The sequence below is a fragment of the Quercus lobata genome, chromosome 9 (assembly GCF_001633185.2).
Source record: "Quercus lobata isolate SW786 chromosome 9, ValleyOak3.0 Primary Assembly, whole genome shotgun sequence".
In the NCBI taxonomy this organism is placed as follows: Eukaryota; Viridiplantae; Streptophyta; class Magnoliopsida; order Fagales; family Fagaceae; genus Quercus; species Quercus lobata.
In genome coordinates, this window is record NC_044912.1 from 36,039,728 (window position 1) to 36,066,522 (window position 26,795).

At 37.1% G+C, this 26,795-nt stretch overlaps 3 protein-coding genes across 5 annotated transcripts; 1 reads left to right on the forward strand and 2 right to left on the reverse strand.

Annotated features, from left to right (window-relative positions):
• The first annotated feature begins 1,110 nt into the window (after positions 1-1,110).
• LOC115961666 lies at positions 1,111-2,898 on the forward strand. Its single transcript, XM_031080603.1, has 3 exons — positions 1,111-1,221; positions 1,592-1,954; positions 2,119-2,898. The coding sequence occupies exons 1-3, from the start codon at positions 1,111-1,113 to the stop codon at positions 2,896-2,898; spliced, it is 1,254 nt and encodes a 417-aa protein (XP_030936463.1).
• Positions 2,899-3,511: 613 nt separating this feature from the next.
• LOC115961667 lies at positions 3,512-5,726 on the reverse strand. Its single transcript, XM_031080604.1, has 4 exons — positions 5,688-5,726; positions 5,220-5,599; positions 4,759-5,075; positions 3,512-3,566 (listed from the first exon to the last, which is right to left on the reverse strand). The coding sequence occupies exons 2-4, from the start codon at positions 5,595-5,597 to the stop codon at positions 3,512-3,514; spliced, it is 750 nt and encodes a 249-aa protein (XP_030936464.1). The 5' UTR covers positions 5,598-5,599; positions 5,688-5,726.
• Positions 5,727-21,532: 15,806 nt separating this feature from the next.
• Positions 21,533-26,471, reverse strand: LOC115959208 (pentatricopeptide repeat-containing protein At4g08210). 3 transcript variants are annotated; one of them, XM_031077524.1, is made up of 3 exons: positions 23,950-26,471; positions 23,703-23,753; positions 21,533-22,048 (listed from the first exon to the last, which is right to left on the reverse strand). In XM_031077524.1, exon 1 carries the CDS (start codon positions 26,312-26,314, stop codon positions 24,206-24,208), a length of 2,109 nt encoding a protein of 702 aa, XP_030933384.1. In that variant the 5' UTR covers positions 26,315-26,471; the 3' UTR covers positions 21,533-22,048; positions 23,703-23,753; positions 23,950-24,205. The 3 variants fall into 3 exon arrangements, with proteins under 3 accessions (XP_030933384.1, XP_030933383.1, XP_030933382.1); XM_031077523.1 differs by having other exon boundaries at positions 23,699-23,753; XM_031077522.1 differs by lacking the exon at positions 21,533-22,048 and having other exon boundaries at positions 23,345-23,753.
• Positions 26,472-26,795: the final 324 nt, after the last annotated feature.

Here is a 26,795-nt window from a genome sequence, read left to right on the forward strand (position 1 = left end):
TTCAGGAGGTCATACCAGAGGCAAGTGAACAGCGTTCATAGCATGCCACATCTAAAGCAAAGGCGGACGGACTAAGATAAGCTATTCTCAGAAGAAGATGCCAGAGAGGTGAAACAGCCTCATGATGACCCGTTGGTCATTATGCTCATGATTGAAGGATTCAATACTAGAAGGGTTTTGGTAGACAACAGGAGCTTGGCAGATATCATTTACCTCTTTGCCTTCCAGCAGTTAAAAGCAGACCCGAAGAGAATTCGTCCATTCGAATCCCCCCTTGTCAATTTCAATGGAGACAAGGTGTACCCCCGGGGAATAGTAATGCTGATGGTCATGACTGGCTTGTACCCCCTCTAGGTAACCAACAAGCATAACTTCTTAGTAGTAGACTCACCTTCGTCCTACAATGTGATCATAGGAAGGCCTACCTTCAATTGTTGGAAAGTAGCCACTTCCACGTATTGCCTGAAGGTGAAGTTCTTAACAAAACAGGGAATTAGGGAAATAAGAAGAGATCAGGTGCTGGCACGAGAATGTTACTAGGCTGTCTTAGTGTCAAAAGAAAACCATATATGGATAATTGAAGAAAAGACGTTAGAAATTACCGAGAAACTAGAGACGATTGAGTTGGTCGAGGGAGATCCAACAAAGACGATCCAAGTAGGGACGAGTCTAAACCTCCAGACAAAGAAAGAGATCATCAGCTTTCTGAAGAGTAACCTGGATGTATTCGTTTGGAGTCATGAAGATATGCCTGACATACCAGCAGACGTCATTCAACACCACCTAAATGTGGACCCTGAGAAGAAACTCTTCTAGTAGAGAAAAAAAGTTTTCGCTCTTGAACGGAACAAAGAAGTTATGGATGAGGTGAAAAAACTATTCGTTGTTAACTTCATCAAAGAAGTATACTATCCTGAGTGGTTGGCCAACGTCGTCATGGTCAAAAAGGAAAACGAGAAATAGAGAATGTGCGTTGACTTCACGGATTTGAATAATGCCTGCCCGATGGACAGCTTCCTTTTGCCTAGGATTGACTAGCTTGTGGACTTGACAGCTGGGCACAAGCTTCTTACCTTTATGGATGCCTTCTCTAGATACAACCAAATACAAATGGTAGAGAAGGATCAAGAGAAGACCGCCTTCATTACTAGCCAGGGTCTCTACTACTACAGGGTTATGCCTTTTGGTTTGAAGAATGCGGGAGCCACATACCAGAGATTGGTAAACTAGATGTTCAGCAAGCAGATTGGAAGGAACATAGAAGTATATGTGGATGACATATTTGTTAAGAGTAAAGAAGAAGAGAATCATCTAGACGATCTCAAGGAGACGTTCAACACACTCAGACAATATAGTATGAAGCTGAACCCGGCCAAATGTGCCTTTGGAGTCTCCTCTGAAAATTCCTCAGCTTTATGGTATCACAAAGAGGAATAGAAGCAAATCCAGAAAAGGTGAGAGCCATCCTCGAGATGTCCTCCCTAAAGATGATCAAAGAAGTGCAATCTCTAACGGGAAGGGTGGCAGCCTTTAACAGGTTCATCTCTAAAGCACAGACAAATGCCTTCCTTTGTTTAAGACCTTGAAACAGGCTTTCGTCTGGACGGATGAGTGCGAAGCAGCATTCCAGGAGCTAAAGTGTTACCTAAGCAACCCCTCATTCTTGAGCCTGTCCAAGGAGGGAGAAGACCTGTTCCTGTACTTAACCATGTCTGCAACCGCGGTGAGCGCAGCCTTGATCAGGGAAGAAAATAAGATACATTGTCCAGTGTATTACATCAACCAGGCCTTCCAAGGAGCTAAAGCCCGATACCCGCGAATAGAGAAGATCACCTTTGCTTTAATAGTGGCCTTTAGAAAGTTTCGTCCATTCTTTCAGGTTAACCCGATCATAGTAATGATGGACCAGGCCATTAAGAAAGCAATGAATAAACCTGAGGCCACTAGACGAATGGTATAGTGGGCCATCGAGCTTAGTTAGTTCGATATTGAATATCGGCCTCGAACGGCTATAAAAGCCCAAGCACTGGCGGATTTCATAGCAGAATTCACCTCCCCCGAACATGAGACAACTAGGAAGAACTTTGGATGATCCATACGGACGGGTCATCCATGTAGAAGAGAGGCGGTGCGGCCATTGTCATCACTTCCCCTAAGGGGGAAATTTTGAAATATGGAGTTCAACTTAAATTTCATGTAACCAACAACGAAGCAGAGTACGAGGCTATACTGGTGGGGCCGAGGATAGCCCAGACACTTGGAGCTAAAAATGCTTTGCTAAGGAGTGATTCACAGCTCATCATAGGGCAAGTCAAGGGAGATTTCGAAGTAAAGGAGACAAGAATGCAGAGATACCTCAATTTGATGAACCGATTGGTAAGCAACTTTGATCGAGTAGAATTTACTCAGGTCCCACAAGATCAAAATGTAGAAGCTGACAAAGTGGCCAAGAGTGCGTCAACAGATAATCAGGCAAATGTAACTGATTGGAAATTGGAAGAACAGAACTCTCCTAGCATCGAAAAATTTCAGACCTTCAAGGTGCACACCCACGCAGGATGGACGAGCCCAATCCTATCCTATCTTAAGGATGGACGATTGCCACCAAATCCTGAGGAAGCTAAGAAGATCCAGAAATGGGCTGCCCGATTCACGATGCTGAATGATGAGCTTTACAAAAGAGGCTTTTCACAACTTTACTTGAGGTGTGTTGAAGAAAAAGAAGCCAAGTATGTTTTGGAAAAGGTTCACAGGGGCATTTGCAGTGATCACATGGGAGCAAAGTCCCTCGTAAGAAAGATCATGAGGGCAGGCTACTTTTGGCCCACAATGCAACAAGATGCAGTGGATTTCGTCAAGAAATGTGACAGCTGCCAAAGGTATAGGAACGTCCAGTGAGTCCCAGGAGAGAAGATGATGACCATCTCTTCGCGTTGGCCATTTGCACAATGGGGAATTGACATTATAGGGCCTCTGCCATAAGGAAAGAAGCAAGTAAAGTTCTTACTCGTCACTATCGACTACTTCACGAAGTGGGTGGAGGCAGAAGTACTAGCCACGATCATAGAAGCAAAGGTACGAAGTTTTGTATGGAAAAATATTATATGTAGATTCGAGATCCTATAGACAATCATCTCGGATAATGGTCGTCAGTTCGACAATCAAGGATTCAGATCGTTTTGTTCAAGCCTTGGCATTAGAAATTAATATTCATCCCCTGGACATCCTCAAGCCAATGGATAGACAGAAGTAATGAATCAAACATTGCTGAAGATCATCAAGGCCTGATTAGTAGGGGCAAAGGGAGCATGAACCGAGGAGTTACCAAGTGTTTTATGGGCTTACAGAACCACAGCAAGAACCCCAATAGTAGAGACGCCCTTCAACCTGACATATGGCACAGAGGCAGTCATCCTTGTCAAAATAGGGCTCACTAGCCTTAGGAAGGAGTTCTTTGACGAACGCAGCAACGACGACCAATTGAAGCTGAACCTGGATTGTTTGGACTAAGTCAGAGACCAAGCCTCTCAGAGAATGGCCAAGTACCAGTAGAAGATGGCTGAGTACTACAACCAAAGGATAAAGCTCAAAAAGTTCAACATTGGAGATCTCGTCTTGCGAAAAGTGACACTTGCAACGAAGGATCCAGCACAAGGCAAATTAGGGCCAACATGGGAAGGACCATATAAAGTCGTCCACTACTCTCGACATGGAAGCTATCACCTAGAAGACCTGGATGGGAATAAGTTGCCCCGTCCATGGAGTGTTGAACATTTGAAAAGGTATTACAAGTAGAAATTGTAGCTCGTTTGTAACCAATCAGCGATACCTAATGTTTCTTTTCTTTTAAGAAGATCAATAAACTCATTATCCAATGTTTAACACATTCTGCCTAACTTTTCCCCTTATGTCTAAACCAAATCGCCAATGGGATATGAAAATTCTCTACCAAGTTAAGACAATAAGATTCCTTAAATGGATGTACATCGTCCACAAAAAAAAAAAAAAAAAAAAAAAAAAAAAAAAAAAAAAAAAAGAAGAAGAAAGACGACAAGATTCCTTAAATGGATGTACATTGTCCATAAAAAAAAGGAGAGATGATAAGATTTCTTAAATGGATGTACATCATCCACAAAAAAAGAGATGATAAGATTCCTCAAATGGATGTACATCGTCCACACAGAATGGATGAAGGTCATCCTACACCAAGTTAAAACGATAAAATTCCTCAAAAGGATGTAAATCGTTTTAAAGATTCCCTAAGTAGATGTACATCGTCCACAAAAGGATGTAAATCATTTCTAGGTCCTAAGAAGGACGAAGAGCATACTCCAACAAAAATTTTCTCTAAGTCCCAAGAAGGACGAAGAACATGCCCCAACAAAGAAAAGCAAGATAAGAAATATAAACCATTCACAAATCATATGAAGGAAATAAACACACACACACACACACACACACACACACACACATATATATATATATATATATATATAGAGAGAGAGAGAGAGAGAGAGAGAGAGAGAGAGAGAGAGAGAGAGAGAGAGAGAGAAAAGGGTTATAAATTGTTCAATAGCCCTAAAACATGCAGGGCACCCAAAAAAAAGAAAAAAAAAAAAGAAAAAAGAAAAAAGCAGGTGCACTGCTTCGTTCGCTTCAATCTCCTTGTCTATGGCCTCAAAATCCAAGTCCTCTAGATCTGTCTTAGGACCATGCGTCACTAAATATCTCCTTAACAGCTCGAACCCTTTAAAATACCAGCCAAACAAAACTGCGTTGTACTCGTCCGTAAGTTGAAAGGCATGGATGGCCTTAGCAATAACACTCTTTATTTTTTGGTTGGCTGTAACAATTTGCTTGTCCTTCTGCTTCACTAGTAACCTCTCTGTGTTCAGTTGCTCAGTCAAAGCCTGGATATTTTCTTTAGATGTGTTGTTGACGTCCATGGCCATTATCAGATCCCTTCTCAAGCCAAAAGCTTCAGCCTTCAGTGCTTCCGCCTTAAAAGTGGCCACCACAGCTTTCTTCTCATTCAACAGGTACTGGGAAGTGATGTGCATTGTCTCTCCCAACACCTGACAATCACAATCACAATCACAAAAAAAAAACAAAAAAACAAAAAAAAAACAAAAAAAAAAACAAAAACAAAAAGATTGGCTAAAACAATCTACACTTAAGGACAAAAGAAAGAAGAAGCAACAAAAAAGATGAAAAGCCACCTGGACGAGCTTATGCACATGGCGGTTCACCATCTCGTGAGAGGGCACGTTAGAGATCTCCTTGAGCTCCTCAGGTGTCATAACCTCGTTTGCTCGAGCCATAGTCGTCCCAGCATCTACCCAGATGCTGGCCCCTACTTTCTTCTTTCCCTTATCTCCAGTCTTGCGCTTCTTGGCGGGAATAACCTCCTCGATGAAGACACCTGGAGAAGCAGAGCGCCCTTCGTCCAAGGTAGGAGTGGACAAGCCTTTCTTTGTCACTTCCTTCTCTTTCTCCTTCTCCACAACCCTCAACCTCCACGCACTAATACTGGAGAGGGGCTCGTTCTTCTTCGCCTTGATTTTGGTATACAACTCCTGGTTAAACTTGGTTGTCATCTCTGCAGAAAGGAAAAACAAAGTCAAAATCAGAAAAAGAAGGCGAAAGGAAGAAAAGACGATCCATTTTCCAGTATCGGGATAACTCACGCTTCCTCTCTTCCCGATGAATTGCATGGAGGATGTAGTGAGAAGGCTTCGGTCCCAAACAATGATGAGCCAAAGTTCATGGATCAACCAGCTCCTCAAAATCTTCAATAGTACTAGCGTACTTAACAGCCTCTTGAAACGCGCTCCTTGAACCTACTTTCAAGCTCAGGACGCTCTTTCACTACAAAGCAGAAGAATACACAAGGTTAGAATGGACGATTAATATAAATAATAGATTGAAAAAGAAATACATCTCATGGGAGGCAAACGCACCAAGTTGAGGGGTCTCCCATTGACGCAGCAACCTAGGGATGTCTCCCTAAAAGTCGTCAGAAAGGGTTTCCAACCATCACCCGACAGGAAGAAATACCTAGACTTCCAATAATGGAAGGACGATGGGAGGTTGACAATGAGACGAGACTTTCTATCCCAGGGCACGAGCTCATAATACCCAAACTCCTTGGACTCTTTTAAGCAGTAGAGGTGGACGAACTCATTGAGCGTGATCATTTCCCAGTTAGCTATGGTCATCCAAATCACCATACAACTTATGATGATTCTCCAAGAATTCGGCATAAGATGCCCCGGAGCTATGTTCAGGTGGTGGAGAAGCTCCATTATGAACAAGTGGACAGGAAATCTGAGGCCGCACAAGAATGCAGCCTTATAAAAACAAACCTTACCATGAGCGAAGGTATAGGCCTTTTTGCCCTTCCTAGGGAGACGAACCCTGGTCTCTTCAGGGAACTGGAACCTATCTTTGAACCTACTAAAAGTATCTACTTTCAAAGAACACTTTTCTTTAAGGGCGTGAAAGGTTTGGGGTGTAGCAGGAATGGAAGGGTGAGAGGACGAAGGTACGGAAGAAGGCACGGAGGTAGATGTATTTGTCTCAGCCCCAACCGTGCCAGCACTAGATGGTGAACCAGTCTCCAAGTCACTCGATCTAACCTCAGACCCCATACTTTCCCTCCTTAAAACCCCACACACAGACTTAAACCAAGCTAAAGATAGGTGCAACAATGGGTATAGATTATCCAACACCAAACCAAGGCTACTATCACCTAGAACAAAATCCCCAATCTATAGGCGTTGGTCACTAGAGCAGTCTGAAAGCGCACCTAATTGGTCACCAGAGGAGTCTATTAGCGTCCCTAAACGAGCAAAAAAGAAGGCAATAGAGGGAGAAGTGTGCCTAATTTCAGAATAATAAACCATTAAGGGGAGCAATACAACTTTAAAAAGGAAGTAGGAGCTCAAAGAAAGGAAAGCAGCAAAACTCCAAAAGGAAAAAAAGGTGTAAAAAAGGGCGTACCTGAGAGAAGGAAGAAACTGAGAAGACAGAGAGCAAAATGCACAAAGGAGGAAGGAGTAGTTGTGAAGTCAGAAAAACTAAATGCAGGGAAAAATGAAGAAATGAGAGGAGAAAGTCAAGGGTTAAAAAGATTTTCCTTGAAAAGCACGGGAAAGATGAAAGGTTTCACCGGAAACGAGACCCTTCAGCCAATCAGAATATGACACGTGGCCACGATGCGTGCCACGCCGCCACTGAGCATTTAATGCGGGGAGTGGAACCCCAAGTGTCACAACTGCAACAAAAAAAAAAAAAAAAAAAAACTCTCCATATTCCTGTGATCGTCCCAAAGTTGGACAACCTCGGAATAGGGGGGGTAGCTGATAGTCCCGATTATATCATCATCCATAGAAAAGACAGTGGACAAGAGTAACATCAATCTTCGTCCATCTCATGGTACCCACCAGATGAAGATGAGGCCATTCACCCACAATCAATGATGAAGCATTACATGACAATAATGAGTCTCCGTGCCGTTGGAGAGACAAAGATCTTATCATTAACACCCCATAGGGGCGTTATAGATACCACATTGAAACCACCATTAAAGCACCACCAATGGCTAGAAGGAAGAAACAAGTGCATATATATGCCAGCGCCCCAAGACCTGAGAAGGTACTGAAACTCTAGCTAATACTCTCTCATATTCTAGCACTGAATCTTCTTTTCTCTTCTAGCCATTCTAACTTTACCATCGGAGGCTTTGTGGCAGGCAACACACCAGTGACGCACACTTCTTCCATTCTTCATTTACCATTTCAGGATCTTGTTGGCTATGGACGGCTTTTCCTCTGGACGATCATTCTGATTGACAATTTCAGCATTATCAAGTATGTTATTATAAGGTATTATATAAGCTAATAATGACAATAATACTCCATTGTTACTAATAATCTATAAATGTCCAACGACTAATTTTCACTTAAATGTCCAACGGCTAGAAATAAGAGAAGTGTTTGGAATATGCACTTACACTAAATCACCAACATTAATGTGGTTGAAAATATAGTAAAATTGTCTTGGTTGGGATTGCGTGGTTCACTAGTCCAGAGTTAACCTTATTATGTCCCTTGTCCTTGAGCTAATAGACGAATATTTATCCAAAAAATAAAAGAAAAAAACGACCAAGATATGTAACTATAACCCGGCATGCCAGCATAGTCTAGCCGTACCTCATGAGTGGATTTAATTTTCCCTTTTCTTGAAAAAAGAGTCAAGTTATTATAAAAAAAGAAAAAGAAAAATCTGTTTTATTTACGAATAACGATAAGGTCACCATTTTTTTTTTTTGGGTCAAGGGTTTGCGTCTCATTCTCTTTTACATGGGGCTTTCTTTGCAGTGGCGATGCTACATACAGTTTAGGATGTTTTCAGGAACACCCTGATTTGAAAAAAAAATTTATATATAATAATTAAAATTTTTTATATTTGCTCCTTAGTAGGAACACCCTCAAATTAAAAAAAAAAAAAAAAATTTATTTGCTCTACTTTCAAGCAAAAAAAAAAAAAAAAAAAAAAATTGAAAAAAAAAAAAAAATTTGGTAACAGAGCCAAGCCCACGACAAACCCAACAGATTACAGAGGTACCACGGATTCTCCAAAAAAAAAAAAAAAAAAAAACCCAATACAGAGTAAATCACTAAATCAGAAATCACTTAAGGCTTTATAAAAAAAAGAAAAGAAAAGAAAATTTCCAAAGCAAACCTAAAGAGAGCAACACCTCAGTCCCTCAGAGCAAGAGCAACGCCGCTTGAGCCTCAAGCCAACAGGATGGAGATCGAATCGGTCCAGTCCAGATCGTTGTTGTCCAGTCTAGACCAGACGGAGATCGTCGTCGTCATCCGGTCTAGTCCAGTCCAGATCGGATCAGTCTAGTCCAGATGGAGATCGGATCGATCTAGTCCAGATAGTCCCTCAAAGCAAGAGCAACGCTGCTCCCCCCCCTCAAGTTATTTCATTTTACTAAGCTAACTTCTCTCTCTTTTTTTCTCTTTGACTCTCTCTCAGTCTTGCACTCTCTCTCTCTCTCTCTCTCTCTCTCTCTATCTGAATGAAATGAAAATTCTGAAATGAATAAAACTCTCTTTCTCTTTATTCTTTAATTAGCCTAACTCTCTCTTTTGAACTGTGAGTCTAACTTTACGTTTATTAATGTTTTGTCTATTTATAACTTTTTGAATTTGGCTTTATCAGTTTATCTTATCCGTTGGTGTTGGTGTGTGTAGTGTGTTGGTGTTGGTGAGATATTATCTTTTAGACTAGTGTAATGTGTGATTGTGAAATTTTCTGATTGATAGAGGCATCACTCATTAGGCATTAGGCGTGCTTGTCTGTTGAATGGGGTGGGGTGGGATGGCCACATGGCCACATAGGGCCAGGCTGCACACTGCTTTAATTATTGTGCTACACATGAGATGTGTAAATAATGTGCACATCAGTGGCTCTTTTAGTGTAATGTGCACAGGACATGGGGCTAAACAATATAACAAATTAAAACAGTATAATTAATGACAAATAAATTAAAGCAATATAGTTTATTATTAGGCTAAACAACAATAATTAAAGCAGTATAATAAACCAATACATTATAAAAGACAAACAAATTAAATTATGTTAGGCTAAATAATAATTAATAATTTTATAATTAATGAAATAACAATATAACAAATTATAGTTTAAAAGACAAACAAATTAATGAAACAACTAAACAATAATAATTAATTAATAATTTTATTAATATTCAAATAAACTTATAATTTATTGTTTATTCTTTTGCTAGAATTATGGTTGTGTATATTGAAAAAGATGTAACTTGTAGCATTGATAATGAGACTCTTATGCAACGATTTCAAAATATGAAAACTCGTAGAAGGCAATTGTAAACTTTATGTATTTGCGTGTTTTTTGATTGTTGTTGTTGTCAATATATAAAATTTTCTTTTTATTAGATTGTGTAATTTATGCTTGTTGAGGAACATCCTGGAAAAAATTCTTGGAGTCGCCACTGTTTCTTTGTATCTTTAGACATTGAAAACAGTAAAAAAAAAAATGATAAAGCCAAGAAAAAAAAATTGTAAAGAAATAGTAGTAACAAATCAACACCATCTGTCCTAAAAGAACATCAAGCATGGATAGCAAAATGTACCCCATCCAAGAGAGGGTATCTCACAAGACTAACATGTGAAATTTATTTTGTGAGAATCACACATGTTATAAGAGAGAGAACTCATGAAACTGTCTCATAAAATATTTTCATATTATATGATTTTCTCAATTTAATGGGCACAAAAAAAAAAAAAATAAATAAAAAGAGGATGTTACCATCTTGTCCCAATTTTTTACCCCACGGCCCCAATCTATTCCATACCCTATAACAATCACAATTCATCAATGTTTGAGAGAGAGAGAGAGAGAGAGAGAGAGAGAGAGAGAGAGAGAGAGAGAGAGAGGCAATGGTAAAACAATAGGAGCGACTCAAGAGTCAAAGCAAAATTGCACAAGATAGTGCTAATATAATATGCAGCACACGTTACAGACCAAATTGATTGACTTAATTATAATTGTTTATTTGCGTTTTCATTACAATAAAAAAAATAATTATATACAGCAACAAATAAATTTTAGTTTTAAAATTTTAAGATTGTCTATGAATCTCAAAAGACTAGTCCATGTTACACATTCTATATATTCGAAGTCATTTTGTGTCACTTCCTTCCTTGACATGTCATTTTTTTGTTACTTTCTTTTTTGTTTTTTAATTTACCTCTAGCATTTTTTGTTTAGTTAACTTTTCAATAATATAATTACATTATTACATTATGAAAATAAAATAGTAAAAACTATTTTAAGATATGTGGTGAAAATAATTATATAATACCAAGTTTTTATTAAAATAAAAAAGCATAATAGATTATTGTGGTGGGCCTTTTTGTGGTTAAAGTGGGCTGGGCTGCCTCCTGCGGTATTGAGCCTGAGTATTCTGAGTAAGGGAGTTAAGACCAGTCTAACTGCAACTTAATTTGGTCCGGTTTGTGCGCAAACTATGTCTCGTCTGCCAGGAGCACGCTTACGGCAGGCAGAACGTGGTGCTTATCCTCTATTTTTGCCGCAGAAGTAACTTTTCTCCAGTTTCTGCCGCAAAAGGAATTTTTCTCCAGTTTCTGCCACAGGACTGACTTTTTTGCTATGTAGCAAAACTTTCTATTGTGCAATAAAGCTTCCTGCTGTACATTAAAGTTGTCTGCTGTGCTTTAAAACTGTCTGCTGTGCTTTAAAGCCTTCTGCCATGTAGTAAAACCTTTTGCAATGTGAATGACTACTCTTCGTTTTTACTGCAGAAATACTTTTCTACTTCCTGCACATAAACAAATCTAAAGTCCAAAGAAAATACCTATCAAACAAATGTTAGTTTAAATGGGTTAGCATATTCTCAAATATATACATACATATATGAGTGTATATACTTATACGTATTCACATATACATATATAAAATATATTTTGCAGAACATGAGAAACAAGATATAAGTATATATATACTTATGGCAGGATAATAATTAGTTTGTGTCAACAGTGAAACACGTAATAACAAATAAAGAAGAAAACTTCCACAGAAAAGGTTTAGCTAGTATAATAGCTAACATTGTACATATTATGAAAATGTGCTACAGCAGAATAACTAGTACAAAAAGTAAAGATACCACAGCAGGACAATTGATGCAGCAGATGTGATAAAAACGTGCTACGGCAGGATGACTAAATACAGCAGATATAATTTATAATGAGAGAAATCAAATATATTTGCAATGAAAATCAAGTATTGAATCTTCCCACAGGATAAGTAAACCAAGAAAGAACCCAAACCCCAACTTGAACAACCTTATCATAGGCTTTTGCCATCAAAGTTGTGCATTTTGGAGAATAGGCCTAAATGGCTACTAGCTATTACTTTTGGGGACATCAAAGAGTGGGTTTGCTAAGAGGGAGGGAAAATATGGTCTATTGATGCATGCCCCTATTCCTGCCGTATTTTCTCTCTTTGTTTTACCACTTTCTTTCTTTCTCTCCGTTCTTTCTTTACTCTTAGTTTTTTATTACTCTCCTGCCGTGTGTTGTTCTCCATTTGTGGTCTTTCCTTTTCCTGGGTCCCTCTCTCTGGGTGCTTACTACTCTCTTACCATGAGTTTTTCTTCCTTAAGTGCTTCCCTCCATTGGGTCTCTCTCTTTCGGTGTTTTTCTCTCTTCCCTTGTTTTTCCTTTTCTTCCTATATTTTTCCTCCTCCATTCCGTCCCCTTTTTTCTGCCTGGTTACCTTCCTTTTATAGCCAACTAATTCAATGGGATTTCTCCCTTTTACCCCTAAGGCTTTACCAACTGTTTTTGGTTTGTTGTGGGAATCCTTTCAAGATTACCCATTCACCCATTGGTTGCCCAGACCATTGCCATTGTTCAGTTCATGTCTGCTGTACCACTACCCATTTCATGACAAATCCTGCTGTATACCTCTACCTCACTACCTAGCTCTATGGCATGCATCAGATAGTCCTAACCATTTATTATTTTTTTTGGGTAAGATACTATCTCAGTAAGATATATTCTCCAAAAGAAGTCACGGCAGGAAACCAAATATAGACCCCCTTTTCCCCCCACCACCAAACCTCGCCCTCTGAATCCCCTTGACCATGGGCCCACCTCCCTTGTATTGGCTGGGTACAGGTTGGTGGTGTCCTGGCCCTTCTGTGCTTGCTCTGCTATCTTCTGTATTTGCCTCCCACGCTGTTTCTACCGTAGCAGATTAGCTTTGTTTTAGTCTGCTGCGTGTTTTGTTTTATTTCTTCACACGTTTCGTGCTACGTTTGTCATTTTCCTTTGGTTTGGCTTTTCTTTTATTCACGTGATTCTTGCTGCTGACACTTCCTGTTGTTCCTTGTTTCTTTTCATCGTGCTTCTTCATATCAGTTTTCACGCTTATCCTTTTATACAAAAGAATTTGGGCCTTTGTGGGCCAGATAATGTTGACTGGATCAAAAGGGTCTTGGGCCCAATTTGTCTTTGTCTGCCGAAGCTATTCTGCCAGGGAACTATATTATGCGGCAGATCTGTATTCTGCGGCAGATGTTTTGCTATAGATTGCTTTCCCTTGCATTTCTTTTTTTGGACCTCTCTTGCTCTTTGGTCTTCTTGGTGAGCCTTTGGGCCTTGCTTTTTCATTGGGCTTTCTTCCTCATGGACTTTTGGATATGGATTTGCAAAAATGGGCATCAACAATTATCAAAATAAGTTAAACTAAATATTAAAACTCCATTTTAAATAATTTTGAAAAATATAATTGGAAATTGAATTTTAATTGGATTGGTATTTAAATTTTTATTTTTTTTTTGAAATTTTGGTAGCTCCACTTAGAGTAAATTATGTTAATAATTTTGATGTACAAATAATATGTGTTACATGGCAAAATAATGTTACAGAACTTGTAGTATTTATATTGAGTCATATATAGTGCAAACTGCAAACATGTGCAATACCCACTTTATGTATGAAACAAAAATTACGATAGATTATTAAACTAATTTTAAAATGTTCTAGAAACATTTGGTGATAGAATTTTTATCAAAGTATTTTAAAGAGGTTTCTTTTGCTAATCGGGTTTAAAAGTCTTGAATCTAAAAGTTATTTGGGCAAAAGACCTATTCAGAATTCAGATGGCATAAGGAAAAAAGGGGAAAAATTTTGGAAATTTTCACAAACAATTTTTAGATTTTTTTTAATGTTCTTCCATTGTACAATTTTTTTTTTTTTTTTTTTTTTTCAGAACTCAAGAATGTCACAATTCCCCCCCCCACCCCCACCTTCAACATAAAAAAAAAAAAAAAAAAAAAAAAAAAACCCCTTTTTGTCTCTTCCCAAACTCTTTTGTCAAAGTCTCACCCTTTGTAATAATATTTCCGTGAAACTTTGTACAAAATATTTTGAGATTATTCTTCTTACAAGACTATGGTCCTAAAACCTTGCCAATTTATAAACTTGATAAACTACTACTGCAATTTTCAAATGACTTTTTTTTTTTTTTTTGGTGGGTGGGAAAAGCATTAAAGCTAAGACTTCATACCAAATTAAAGTTCAAAAAAAAAAAAAAAAAAAGTTGGATTCTGGACCTACTTGTAGGACAGTGTTAGTGGGACGAGGAATGATTGTATCAATTTGCACGGACTAAAAGACCTATCAATGCTCGCCAAACAAGACAGCGATTGCGAAACTTTTGTCACTGACTCACTGAGAGTTTTCTACCAGGTCCTATACTATTGGCATATGCAACAGAGACCGTCTTGGTAGTGCAAGAACAGTAACAAATTTCTCAAACAATTGCCATGTCCTGCCTCGTTTAGCTAAAGGGAAAATTTGATCGATTGGGAACGAAGTTATATTCCTTGTCCTAAGGCTAGAATTGGCCCCCAATACCCATGATTTTTTCGATCATGCAGCAATGTACTAAGGCCTAATGGTTTGAGTGGCACATCACGACCTAACTTTGGTACAAAATGTGCGTCAGCATTCTTGTCATCTGGGTCTTGTTTTCTAGCCTGGATTAACGGTCGGGCGTGGGTTGTCTCTTGGTTTGTGGGTGCGTTTCCGTCCTAGTTTTACTGATTTCTGATTCTTGTTTTGTACTCATTGTGTTAATAATTGGGATTTTCTTGATCTTTGAAAGAAGACTTAAATAACATGGTATGGGCTTAACAAGCACTTAAAATATCAAATAGTTTCCACCAAAAATATTGTTTACATAAAAAACTAAGCATGACTGTGTTTGGTGTTGAGGATTGAGACTCCAACAGCCCATTCTTCCACCGTCGCAATTTTTAATGTGATCAATTGTGAGTTGTGTCTATCTCTTTCAAATAAATCAATCACTTTTTCTTCATTACTCACAATTGATCTCATTATATTTGTGGTAAAATTGTATCTACGGACTTTCTCGACACTAAGGCGTTGATATTCAATTCCATGGAGACCATATATGTTGTCAATAGACTTAGAAAGCGCAGACATTTTATTTAGGGTGCCGTACTAGTGTCAGACACGAGATATGCTTAGAACACTTTTGCAACAACGTTCTAGTTGTGTCCTTTTTGTTAATTGCGGGACACTGCCTGAACACGAGAGTAGCACTTATCTTTTATTTTTTAATCTTGAACACTTATTTAGTTATCTTTTACTTATCAAAAAATTTATCTAGTTAACTTTTATTTACTCTTGTAGATTTTATTCTTAGTTTGTATTCTAATTTTTAAATATCATATATTAGTCATGAATTCACTTTATCTATACTACTATTTTTTTTGAGAATCAATCTATAATACTATTTAAGGGGCTTTATTTGTTTGGATTTCTTAATTTCGATGCCCAAAATACCCTCACATTGACCAGTTTGTAAAGCTTAAATAGTAGGGTTAGACATGTAAAATTACTAATTTAAAAACTCTTAATTTTTAGCTAATTTTTTTTTTTAAAAGTTTTTTCTCCCACCTTCACATTTCTCTCTCCTGTTAGTTGTCAAGTACTAATACAACTCTTTTTTTTTTTTTTGAAAAAAAAGAAATAATAAAACTATTTTTTTCTTCCACAAAAGTGCTCTTTTTATTTTTTTTTTTCTTCCTGATTGCCAAAATGAAATGGCCCATGTTTTTACATTAAACTGTTTTTTTCCACCTGTCCACTACAGACTCCACTAGGCTGATTCATTCTACAAAATCTCCACACTCCCAAAGCTGCAAAGAATGTTGGCATTTGGCAGTTAGGAACACACAGTGATAGGCATAGCAGTTGCACACGCCACACCTCTCTACTTTTCAATACTTAAAAAAAAAAAAAAAAAAAAGGTCTTGAAAGTCGAAACCCTCAAAACTCAAGTCTTGAGTCTCTCCTAAGAATTTAGTGGCAAAAACCATCATCTACGACCTCATAATCCTGGGTGCCTCAGGTTTCACAGGCAAGTACGTTGTCAGAGAAGCCCTTAAATTCCACAATTATCTGTATTACAGCAAATTACATTTTTTTTTTTTTTTATGAGTTGTCATTCAGTATTTGCTTTCTTATATTTGCTTTCCTTACTTTGTTATCCTTATCATTTCTATATTATTATCTTAGTTTATCTTTTCTTTTCTTTTTTAATCTTTTTTTTTATTTGATTAGTTTGAAGAGTGTTTAATATTTTCTCTAGTTAATGAGTATTTTTTAAGAATGGGAATGACATATATTTTTGTCTTTTAAAAAAAAAAATTATTTTAGTGTATTTCTAAGTGGTGTTCTCTCTTCCTCCTATTATTTTTGTATGTTGTTTTTCTTACATTTAAACCTTACTCTCTAATTATTTGTAATTTTTTAGGGTGACATATCAACAATTTTGTTAGATTGCACAGAAGGCACATTGGATAAATTCGGGTGAGTGAAGTGGTAGTCAATCTATCAAGTAGCTAGTTGTTAAAGACCATTTTTTTTGTAAATATCCTACTATATGAAATTTAATATTTTCCTTTGTTTTTTTTTAATGTGAAAATTTTATGTCTTAGTATAATGATAGAGATTAATTATAATAGAATAGGAATAATAAAAACTACTTATCATATATATATATATATATATTTCTTTTTTTTATTATTAAAAATTGGTCTTTAGAAAATGGATGCTTACCTCCGATGTCAAGTGTGTAGTATTAAATTGATTGTTTCCCCTATCCCTCAAAAAATAATAATAATAAAAATAATTGGTTCCAAGTAAAGCTCAACATGCATGTGATGAGAAACATAAGAATTGTGGAAGAAATCTGTTAATTTGCTTTCATCCGGAATCAGAATGTGGTTATGGATGTGTACAAATGTATTCAAAAGCTACTAACATTTTTGTAATCAAGGTGTTTTAAATAATTTAACACAAATTTAATTATTTATTTATTTTAGTTATTTTTATGGATTTTTTTATTATTTTTATTAATAGTCCGTTTGGATTGTAGAGTAGTTTTGGTCTAAAATTAGTCCATTTTTAGTCAACTTTACTCTACTCTCCTTCTCCCTTCTATCCAAAAGGGTCCTAAGTGACTATCTTCTAAGATTATAAATAACTTCATATATAACTCCCATTAAAAAATTACTAGCCTCTGAGCACGCGTGTAACTCTTCTATTTTTTTAAGAAAAAAGTTAATAATTTGCATCCATTATAATTTGAGATTACTACATTTTTCAATCACAAAAATATTTAAGAGTATGATAAAAAAATTATTTCATCCAAAACGCATTACTAATCATTACTTATCAGAGGCTAGTATATTTAATAATTAATGAATATACACGTCTCCAACATTCGTTTCCCAATTGTTCGAGAATCGTCTATATGGTCACATTGTATCCATACTCATGCTCGAATCTATGTCCTTGCGCCTCATCGCAATAGACTCAATATTGGACTTTGGCCACGTAGTGGAAAAGAGGTCAAATTGGTCATTACCTATTTGATTAGCTTGTTCTCAGTCTGAGTCAAGTTTGGCGCGAAACAAATGGGCCAAAAAGGAGTTTCTGCATGTAAGTTCTCCGTAGCTTTTACACAGTGCTTTTTAGATTTATGGTCATTGAAAATGGTGAAAGGAAGGAATAACATTAACCCGTGCTTGACAAATAGAAGCTCGTGGTGAAGACTGAAGAATGAAGAGAGAGACACGCAGTCGCAGTGAAATGATTGAAGAAGAAAGCAACGTAGCATGAGAAGAACTTTATGGGGGGGGACACCCAACTGCCCACGACCATTGCGATTGCATAATAGATATGGTGGAACTGTGAAAGACTCGGACAACACGGGATTGACCTTATGGAATCAGACAGTGACAAATACTAATATAAGAAATATGGGGCTCACAATTTGGAAAAAGTAATTTTTATCCGGTGATACATCCATATCAAAATTCAATAAATGAGAGACGTGTAAAAATAACTTCCCACAAACACATGTTTTTTTTTTAGTGAGTTTCAACCTATGGCGTCCGCTTCTAATGATAGCTTTTTATCATCAGACCAAGATACCAATCAGTTTTTGGTATAGGCAGAGATTGAACCCCAAATCTCTTATACAACTATCAGAGATTTTATCAGTTGAGCTAACCGGAACCCACCACAAACACATGTTTTTTAATTATTAATGAGTTAACTATTTTTTGCTGACATGTTTCACACTTATTGAATTTTGATACTATTGATATATTATCATTTGATATCAAATACTTTTTCCGCAATTTGACCTGGGTGGAATCCACCATTTTAGTCCTTGTTTGCTCTATCCTGTTGGGTTGGGCTCAATTAGCTGGACTATGGTTTAATTGCTAGGACCAACTCCTTTCTTGTTTGGGACAAAAGGAAAAAATTTTTTAGCCATATTGAGTAAGAGTTTGGTTTAAGTTACACATGTATAATTAATTAATAACTTTTTATTAAATTAATATTTTAAAACCATATGGTTGGATTTTGGATGCTACAAGCCTAGGTAAGCATAATATAGATGGCAAAGGCCTCTTCGGCATGAGGATAAACTGCTTAGCCTGTTATTGAGGCCCATTTTGGCAAAAAGAAAAAGCCCAATGGAAAGAAGAAGTCCAACAATATAAAAGGGGTGAAGAAAGAAGAATTAGCAAAATAAGAAAAAACCATTAGGCCCGAATGACATGAATAATGGTATACAAGCCCACAAAATAGTAAAAGGGCCCCAAACAAAGCAAATGAGCCTAAGGGAGCCCCAAAGAAGGAAGTAGTAAGCCCATGAGAATCATAAAAAGTAGAAAGCAAGCAAAGATGGGCTAGAAGAGCCCAAAGAAAGAAATTAGTAAATGAGATTGGTTCAAAAGCCAATAAATCCAAAAGTAAAGGATATGGTAATTGGATCGGGAAGCTCGAAAGATTTAGTAAAAACTCATGGGAATATAAGAAGTAGAAAAGAATGAGATGGACTAAGGATGCCCCAATGAATGAAACGGGCCGAGGATGCCCAAAGGAATGAAACGGACCGAGGATACTTAAGGAATAGAATGGGCCGAGGAAGCCCAAGATGATATGAGAACTGACCCAATAGAAATACTGGGTAACGTAAACTGAGGCAAGGAATAATACATGGCAGGCCTAGAAGAAGCCTAGCATATTCAAGTTAAACGATATCACGGCAAAAATAATGCAGTGGCATGGTAGGAATACAAGTTAGCCCACAAACTAGAAGTAAGAGGAGACAGGAACTGAATCAAAGAAGAAAAAGCCCATGTCCAAGCAATACCTAGCCCAAAGAAGAAACAAGATGTGAAGAATGAAGATCCAATGACTCACCCACGCCACAAAAGGTTAAACAAGTAGCAATACCAGACAAAGCCACAGACAATAGCAAATGCGTGAACACCAGAAAAGCAATGGACTCATATGGGAGTGGAGTACGCATAAGGCTCAAGCACCACTAATTTGTACCCAGCCAATACAAGGGCGGTGGGCCATGGATCAGAGGTAAGAGAGGGTGTGGTTTGGCATTAGGGAGAAGGGGGGAAGCCTATTTTGGGGTTCCCGCTCAAGCTCTTTTGGAGGAAATGTCTTGCTGGGATGACATATCACCCAATAGAGGTAAAGATGAGTTGGAATCACTAGGTGTATGCTATAGGAGTTAGTAAGAGAGAATACCCAGCCCTTATCTGAATGGGAATGCCACAAAAAGTAAGAAAATAAAACAAAACTCCATTTGTCTGGGAATGGAACGTGGCGCAGTTAGCACAAGGTAGTGGTGGTGGCTGGGTAGTCAGCAGACCAGCGGGTAGTCTAGGAAGGACACCCATAACAAGCCAAAAGTAGTTAATGGGTAAAATGGTAAATCTTATCATGGCAGGCAGTATAAAAAGGCCTCAACCATGCACAGTAAACAACAACAAGGTGGAACAGCAGGAAACATAGAAAAATAGAGAAATAAAAAACAAAGAAGATAAACAAAAAGAAATAAAATAAGAGAGTAGAAAGTGAAGTGAGAAAACAAGAGTGTAAGGAGTGATAGAGCATGCACCAATAGGCTACTCATTTCTCTCCCTCTCAATAGCCTACTCTCTAGCAAGTTAAGAGTTTGAGATTAAGCCACTTAGGCCCATTTTTCAAAGTAGGCAATTTCTGTGACAGAATTTCCCTATGAAATTGCCTACATTGGAAATTGGTTCCCTTCTTGGACTTAAATCTGCCAAGGAGCCAAGTTTAGCAAACTGACCCCCTTCCTCTTTTTATTTTTTTATTTTTATCATAATTGTTCAAGTGCTAACATTATTTTCCTTGTTACTGATTTATTTCTGCCATACTCATATTATCGTATTTTCCTGTTGCAAAATCATTTAAACATTATCTTTGGTACTTTAGTTAGAATATTTTAACTATCCTGTTGTATTATATTTCTCTTGCCATAACATTTTGGTGATAGTACACCTTGCCGTGTGCATGCGACTAAGATCCCTGCCAGGGGTTCTAGTTTGTGCACAAGTTGCCTTAAGTTGGGTTTTAATTAAGTCAGGCTCGACTTTCCTACCCCAGAATCATTAGGCCATAGTATGGCAAGAGTAGTCCAGCCCAGAATATAAAAAGGCCCACCAGACCTATTAGAGCTAAAAAGCCTTTGGCCTTGGATTATCCGGTAACCAATTCTAGTAGGTAGAGTTAGTTGTTCGTAGGAGTTTATTTAACAGTGAAGATTGTTATACAGTGTAACTAATCTGAGTGAAGTTCTCATATGTCATAAAAAAAGAAAAGAAAAGAAAGAGATCGTAAAAACTATCATCAATCCGGTTGCAATTTTCCTCTTTCTTAAATTCATTAAAAGGTTGAGTTCAAATTATACATAATGAAACATTTGTTAATGTTACAATATACTTAATTTCTTATTATATATGTTTTTTAAATTACTATATTTCCTTATACTTAACAATTGTCTATTCTATAAATGTTTAAATTTCAATTTTTTTATTTATTTTAAAATTATACATAAAATATTAATTTATAGATTGAATCATAACTAAATTAGCAATGGGTTAGTTTCTTCCATTAAAAAAAAAAGAAAAAAAAAGCAATGGGTTAGTTCGAGTGTACGTGCAACTTTGGAGAAGGGTCTTGCTTTTATTTCCAATAGTAAGCCTGTAAGGGTTTAACCTTGGAGAAGGAACCAATAGCCCAATTGAAAGTCTCATGGTTGTGGCCAGCAATAGCCCAAGCTATGGATAATTTCGCCAGGCAAGGGTTGCTCCAGTGCTTACAGATAGTGGCACACGGGAGGGTAGTCCCAAAAAACACAAATTTAAAGTAGATAGAGATTGGATTTGGTAAGTTTGCTCGAGGACTCTAAAGACTGCTGCTTTTTCTGAACCCCAACTAACATTAATTCGTAACATCCAATCAGTGTGGGAGTCAACTCGAGGACTTGCCAGTGGCTTGACTTCGTAATTCAAAAATATCTAATTTACATAAAACTTTAGAGATTTACTAGACAATACCAGTGATCCACATTGTACTAGACTACTAGGAGAACTTTCATAAAATTGAATTGTAGTTTTCTCTATCTTACAGCTTGTTCTTTTCCCATCACCAAATTGAAGCTTGCTTTTCCTTCTTTCCCTCAATAATAGTCAGCAAGTATTAACAAGTTTTTTCGTAGGAACATTGGAATGGACAACTTGCTGATACTGGACTACCAGATGAATATGATCAAGCAGAATGTCTAGAAACATTAATACAATGATAAATGCTTGGGAATCAAATCTAACCTTCATAATGTAGTCTCAAACTATGCTGGATGTGTGAACAGATCATGGGAATCAGCCAAGTAAATGCACCAGTGGAGAATCAACCATATTTTCTCCACTGATTCTACCTCTAACTTCCTTTTCCTAGGCCATCAATCCCTCAAATTTATCTTCTCTTTAGTTATTCTTTCCCCACAGCCTTCCAATTTTCACAGTCGCAAATCCCTGACCAAAGCAAAGATACTGAAATCATGAAACTCAACTCTGGAAAACCAGATTACTGCTGCATTGAAGGTATTCAAATTGGGCCAAAACTTAGGAAAAATTCTTTAGGTGTTATGCCTTAGGTTCCCCAATTGAATTTCAACTATGTGGTTGCATTGGCCAACAAATTATATGGTTGAATTCAATTATCCTTGGGGAAGATAATACTCTTGTTGTTGCATTGATCAATGCAAACTCATTGTTGAATTTAATTGGAGAACATAAGGTACAATACCTAAGAAATTTTACCTAAGTTTTGTCCATTCAAATTTATCAACTTCTACTCTATGGCATCGTAAGAAGATGACAAGACATTATTAAGAAGAAGTGATATAGCATTAACAAGACAGTATTGAGAGGATGACAATAGTTAAAATTTGAGCCTTGGCTGATCCAGTCTATATGTTTGGACACAGTTTACATTTAGGATAGCAAACATTCTACCAGAAATATGCTCCACTGCACCTCCTTTCACAACAGCAAGGAGGTTAAGGTTTACCATATCAACTATTAAGTCATTTTTTTTTTTTTTTTTTTTTTCGCCTGTGTCAAGTCAGTCATCTGATAACTCATTCCAACCTTGTTTGCCCTGCTAGCATTGTCCGCTCATGTTACGCTAATGTGGAGACAATTGCAAGCAAGGCATTAAATTGTTCATTCCAGGTTAATATATATGACCTGATTAAAGGACAGGAGATGAAAAACTTCTTTGTAATGCATAACTTAGGGTTCATTTGTAACATAAAGATTTAGGACATGTTTGGTAGGCTGTAATAGGCATGGTAATGTAATAGTTATTTCTATGGTTTAGCTATTCTTTAGTTTGGTTATGTTTTTATTATGAGGAATAGTCATTCCTTATGAATAGCTATTCTTCAAATTAAGGAATAACTATTCCTTTTTAAAAGGGGTGTATTAGCTATTATTTAGTAAGTGCAATAATTTCAAAACTTAATATATTTCCAAATAAAAAAAACTTTCCATATACATCTAACAATTATAAAAATAAAAAATCATAAAAATAACACATATCTCTCTTAAATTAAAAAAAAAAAACAATTTTAAGGAGATTTAATTGTATTAGTAAGATATTTCTTAAAATAAATTTTAATTTTTATTCTAATTTTATAACTCACAACCAATCTTATGAATAAGTTTAGTTATTACATTACAACACATTTTATTCTTAGTAATAAAGATTATAATTCCTATCGTAATTCTCATTTAATGTACCAAACGTACCCTTAGTGGCTTGCGGCTTCCCCCATGAATAAAACATACTGACATTTAATACACAACCAGAAACATGGCAATATTAATATAGTTTGCCAATTGCAAGTACATTATTCTGAGTTTGAACTTCCACTAACCCCTAGAAAAGCATTAGACATGCTAGCGCTCCTCCAGCATATTTAAAGGTACTAAGAAGAAAATCTAAAGCTTTATTTTGTGTTGAGAGAGCTATGAAAATTGCATCAGCAAGCAGAAAGCATAACTTTTCCTGGGAATTTTACGTGACATGATGACGTTTCATTTGGTTGTTGAAACGAGATAGCATTAACTAGGTACAACCCAGCTATACATTGAGGGTAGAGAGAAGTGTCTGTGTACCTACATAATTTAACAGCAACCATGACCAAGTAGCATAGCCAACCATACCAAACACCTGCACCAAAACAGGAACATCAAATGAATAAGAATTGGCAAAATCAAGAATAACAGAGTAATAATATAATTTCACTTTCTTGTTTGTTATTCCCTGCTTCTATTGTTGGGAAAAGTGGCTGGGATCCAAAATACAGAAAATATAACAATTTAGTTGTGGATTTAAAATATGAAAAGGAAAGTGATTCAACATATACCCATTCACTGAAATGCAAAATCTCTGAGAATCCTGTTGCTGAGTGTTGTCTTCTTTCCAAGATCCTTCCAAAAATCACATACATTGTAATGTTTCTGTATTTCATTAATGTGATTCAGTTGTTTCACACAATAGCGGCCTTAACTTCAGAACACAGATGGATACTGTTCCACACAAATCCCCAAGGTGGAAACACTTTGTTCAAGTGTTAGACAAACCAGTTACACCATGCAATGCATGCAGTGAATCAGGATTTCTTAGCCTGAGGTCTCAATCCAGCTTTTTCCGGCTTCTTTCATACCCATTTCCATGACAGCTTCCCTCAACTTGCTTAAACTATCCCACATTCCCGATGTGGCATAAACATTTGCAAGTGTCACATATACTGAAGGGTCTTCTGGTGAGGATGCAAGAAGGCGTTCAGCAATAATATTAACCAGTTCCATGTTGTTGTGAGTTCCACAGGCCCCAAGCAATGAGCACCATATGGTTTTGTTGGGTTTAAATGGCATGTCAGCAATCAATTGTTCAGCCTCTTTGAAGCATCCAGCTTGGCCAAGTAGATCAACCATGCAACAATAGTGCTCCAATTGAGGTTCCACTCCATGTTCAGTTTTCATGGACTTAAATATGATCCTTGCCTCTTCAACCAAACCAGCATGTCTACAGGCAGAAAGAATACCTGTAAAGGTAATTTCATTTGGCTTCAAACCCAATTCTACCATCTCATTGAAAAATTTAATTGCTTCTGTTGCTCTTCCATTATTCCCACACCCCACAATGATCCCAGTCCAGCACACAGCATCCTTTTTTGGCAAACAATCAAACAAAGCTAACCCATCCTTAATTTCACCACATTTTGAATACATGTCAATGAGAGCCGTAACTGTTACCTCCTCTGTGTCAAATCCTCTTTTAACACAGAAAGCATGAGCCTGCTTACCACTTTGAATAGATGCTAAACTTGAACAAACCTTCAGAACATTTGAAATAACAAACTGATCTACTTCAAGATTCAAATCAACAAAATCTTTAAACAGGGAAAAGACCAATGAGCTTAACCCCATTATAGCACACGCTGTGATCAAACCAGACCAAGCCATGATATCTTTCTTCTCTAGCCTATGAATTAATCCAAACACATCCTTAATATCCCCATGTTTTGCATACAAATCAATAAGAATGCTTCCAACAACGTTGCCTGACCCATACCCACTGGTGACAACCAAACCATGCACTTGATGCCCAAGTCTCAAATTAAGTAAGTGGATGCAGGCCTTCAAAGCACTACTGAAAGTGTAGGAATCAAAATGTAAACCTGACCGATGGATTTGTGCAACCAGATTGAGAGCCAGTCCATAGTGTTCATTGACAACATAGCCAGAAAGCATAGAATTCCAAAGTGACAAACCATCACAAACAGACTCATCAAAGCTAGAGAATAGATCAAATACCTTTATTGCTTCATTTAATACATTGCAATTTGAGTACATATCAACCAGCGCTGATACAGTATAACAGTTATACTCATAACCAGACTTAACAACATAACAGTGAATCTGTTTCCCAATAACTAAGAAACCATGACAAGCACAGGATTTAAGAGCACATGGGAATGTGAATTCATCAAGCTTAAGGCCTTCTCGGTGCATCATATCCACAAATTCCAATGCACGCACACTTCCACAATCTGCAAAACCAGCAATAATGCTGTTCCAGGATATGCCATTTGGTTCTGGCATTTGATGAAACAAATGCACTGCCTCTTCCATTAAACCTTCTTTGCAGTACCCTGAAATGATCGTGTTCCATGTAGTTGCATTCTTGCACAAAATCTCATCAAAAACATTCCTTGCATCACTCAAAGTTCCACATTTGACATACATGTCCAAAAGGGTATTCATTAAAACTCTGTCAAACATAAACCCACCCCCAGAAATTCTTTTATGAATTAATTTGCCCAATTCAAGATCACCCGCAAGACCACATGCTCTAAGAGCCGCAGAGTACATGAACCCATTGGGTACCTCTGATCCAAACTCTAAAAACTGAGTATATAATGTGAGAGCTTCTTGGGGTCTTCCACTATTAGTATATGCAGAGACCATGGTGGTCCATGAAACCACATTTCTTTCAAGCATCTCATCAAACATCTTATGTGCATCTTTCAGGCGACTACATTCCACATACATGGCAATCAAATTGTTGGCAAGGAACACGTTTTTCGAAACCCCGAGTTTGATCAAATTAGATTGTAGCGTTCTGCCATGATTGAGAGCTTGAACTCTCCCATAATGGCGCAAAGCTATTACAATACGGTTCAAATCCAAGATTCCCCATGAGAGAGTTGGACTTTGTATTGGCATCAGGATGTTAAACAAGTATGGATCACATAGACATAGACAAAGGCATAGTACGCTGAGAGCTCAATACGTAACTTTTCGGCACTTTCAGCAATTTCATGCCGGGTGCTAAGCAGTTGGCGGCGTACTAGTTCAAAAATTCTGAACGTTGTGAAATTAAAATGCGCTATTAGAAGTTGGCCCTGATAGACTATTGTTCTGGGCTAATTGTTTTACAGCCCATTGCAACAAGCTCGGCAAACGTTAGTTTGGACTTTTGGACTTCAAAACTTGTCAAAGACCCAATTGCTCAAGACTAGAAAAAAACATTTTGGACAGAGTTCTTCAACTCATTGCAAAACAATTTATACATTTTTTTTAATTACACGATTTATTAAATCATTTAAGGAAAAAGTTTAGTTACAAACTTAGTCATAGGTTTGTAGCCAATGATTACAGCTCTACTTAATATCTTTTTTTTAGATGTGAATTTTGAGAAATCTAC

Bases quoted from the DNA above. Each gene is read 5' to 3' on its own strand.
- LOC115961666 (XM_031080603.1), top strand. From the start codon at position 1,111: ATGGTAGAGAAGGATCAAGAGAAGACCGCCTTCATTACTAGCCAGGGT. The intron at 1,222-1,591 runs GTAAACTAGATG...ACCTTGAAACAG, and splicing joins GAGCCACATACCAGAGATTG to GCTTTCGTCTGGACGGATGA. The intron at 1,955-2,118 runs GTATAGTGGGCC...TCATCCATGTAG, and splicing joins CTGAGGCCACTAGACGAATG to AAGAGAGGCGGTGCGGCCAT.
- LOC115961667 (XM_031080604.1), bottom strand. From the start codon at position 5,597: ATGACAACCAAGTTTAACCAGGAGTTGTATACCAAAATCAAGGCGAAG. The intron at 5,076-5,219 runs GTGGCTTTTCAT...TGTGATTGTCAG, and splicing joins ATGTGCATAAGCTCGTCCAG to GTGTTGGGAGAGACAATGCA. The intron at 3,567-4,758 runs GTATTTTAAAGG...CTTTGGTTGTAG, and splicing joins AACGCAGTTTTGTTTGGCTG to TACTCAGCCATCTTCTACTG.
- LOC115959208 (XM_031077524.1), bottom strand. From the start codon at position 26,314: ATGCCAATACAAAGTCCAACTCTCTCATGGGGAATCTTGGATTTGAAC.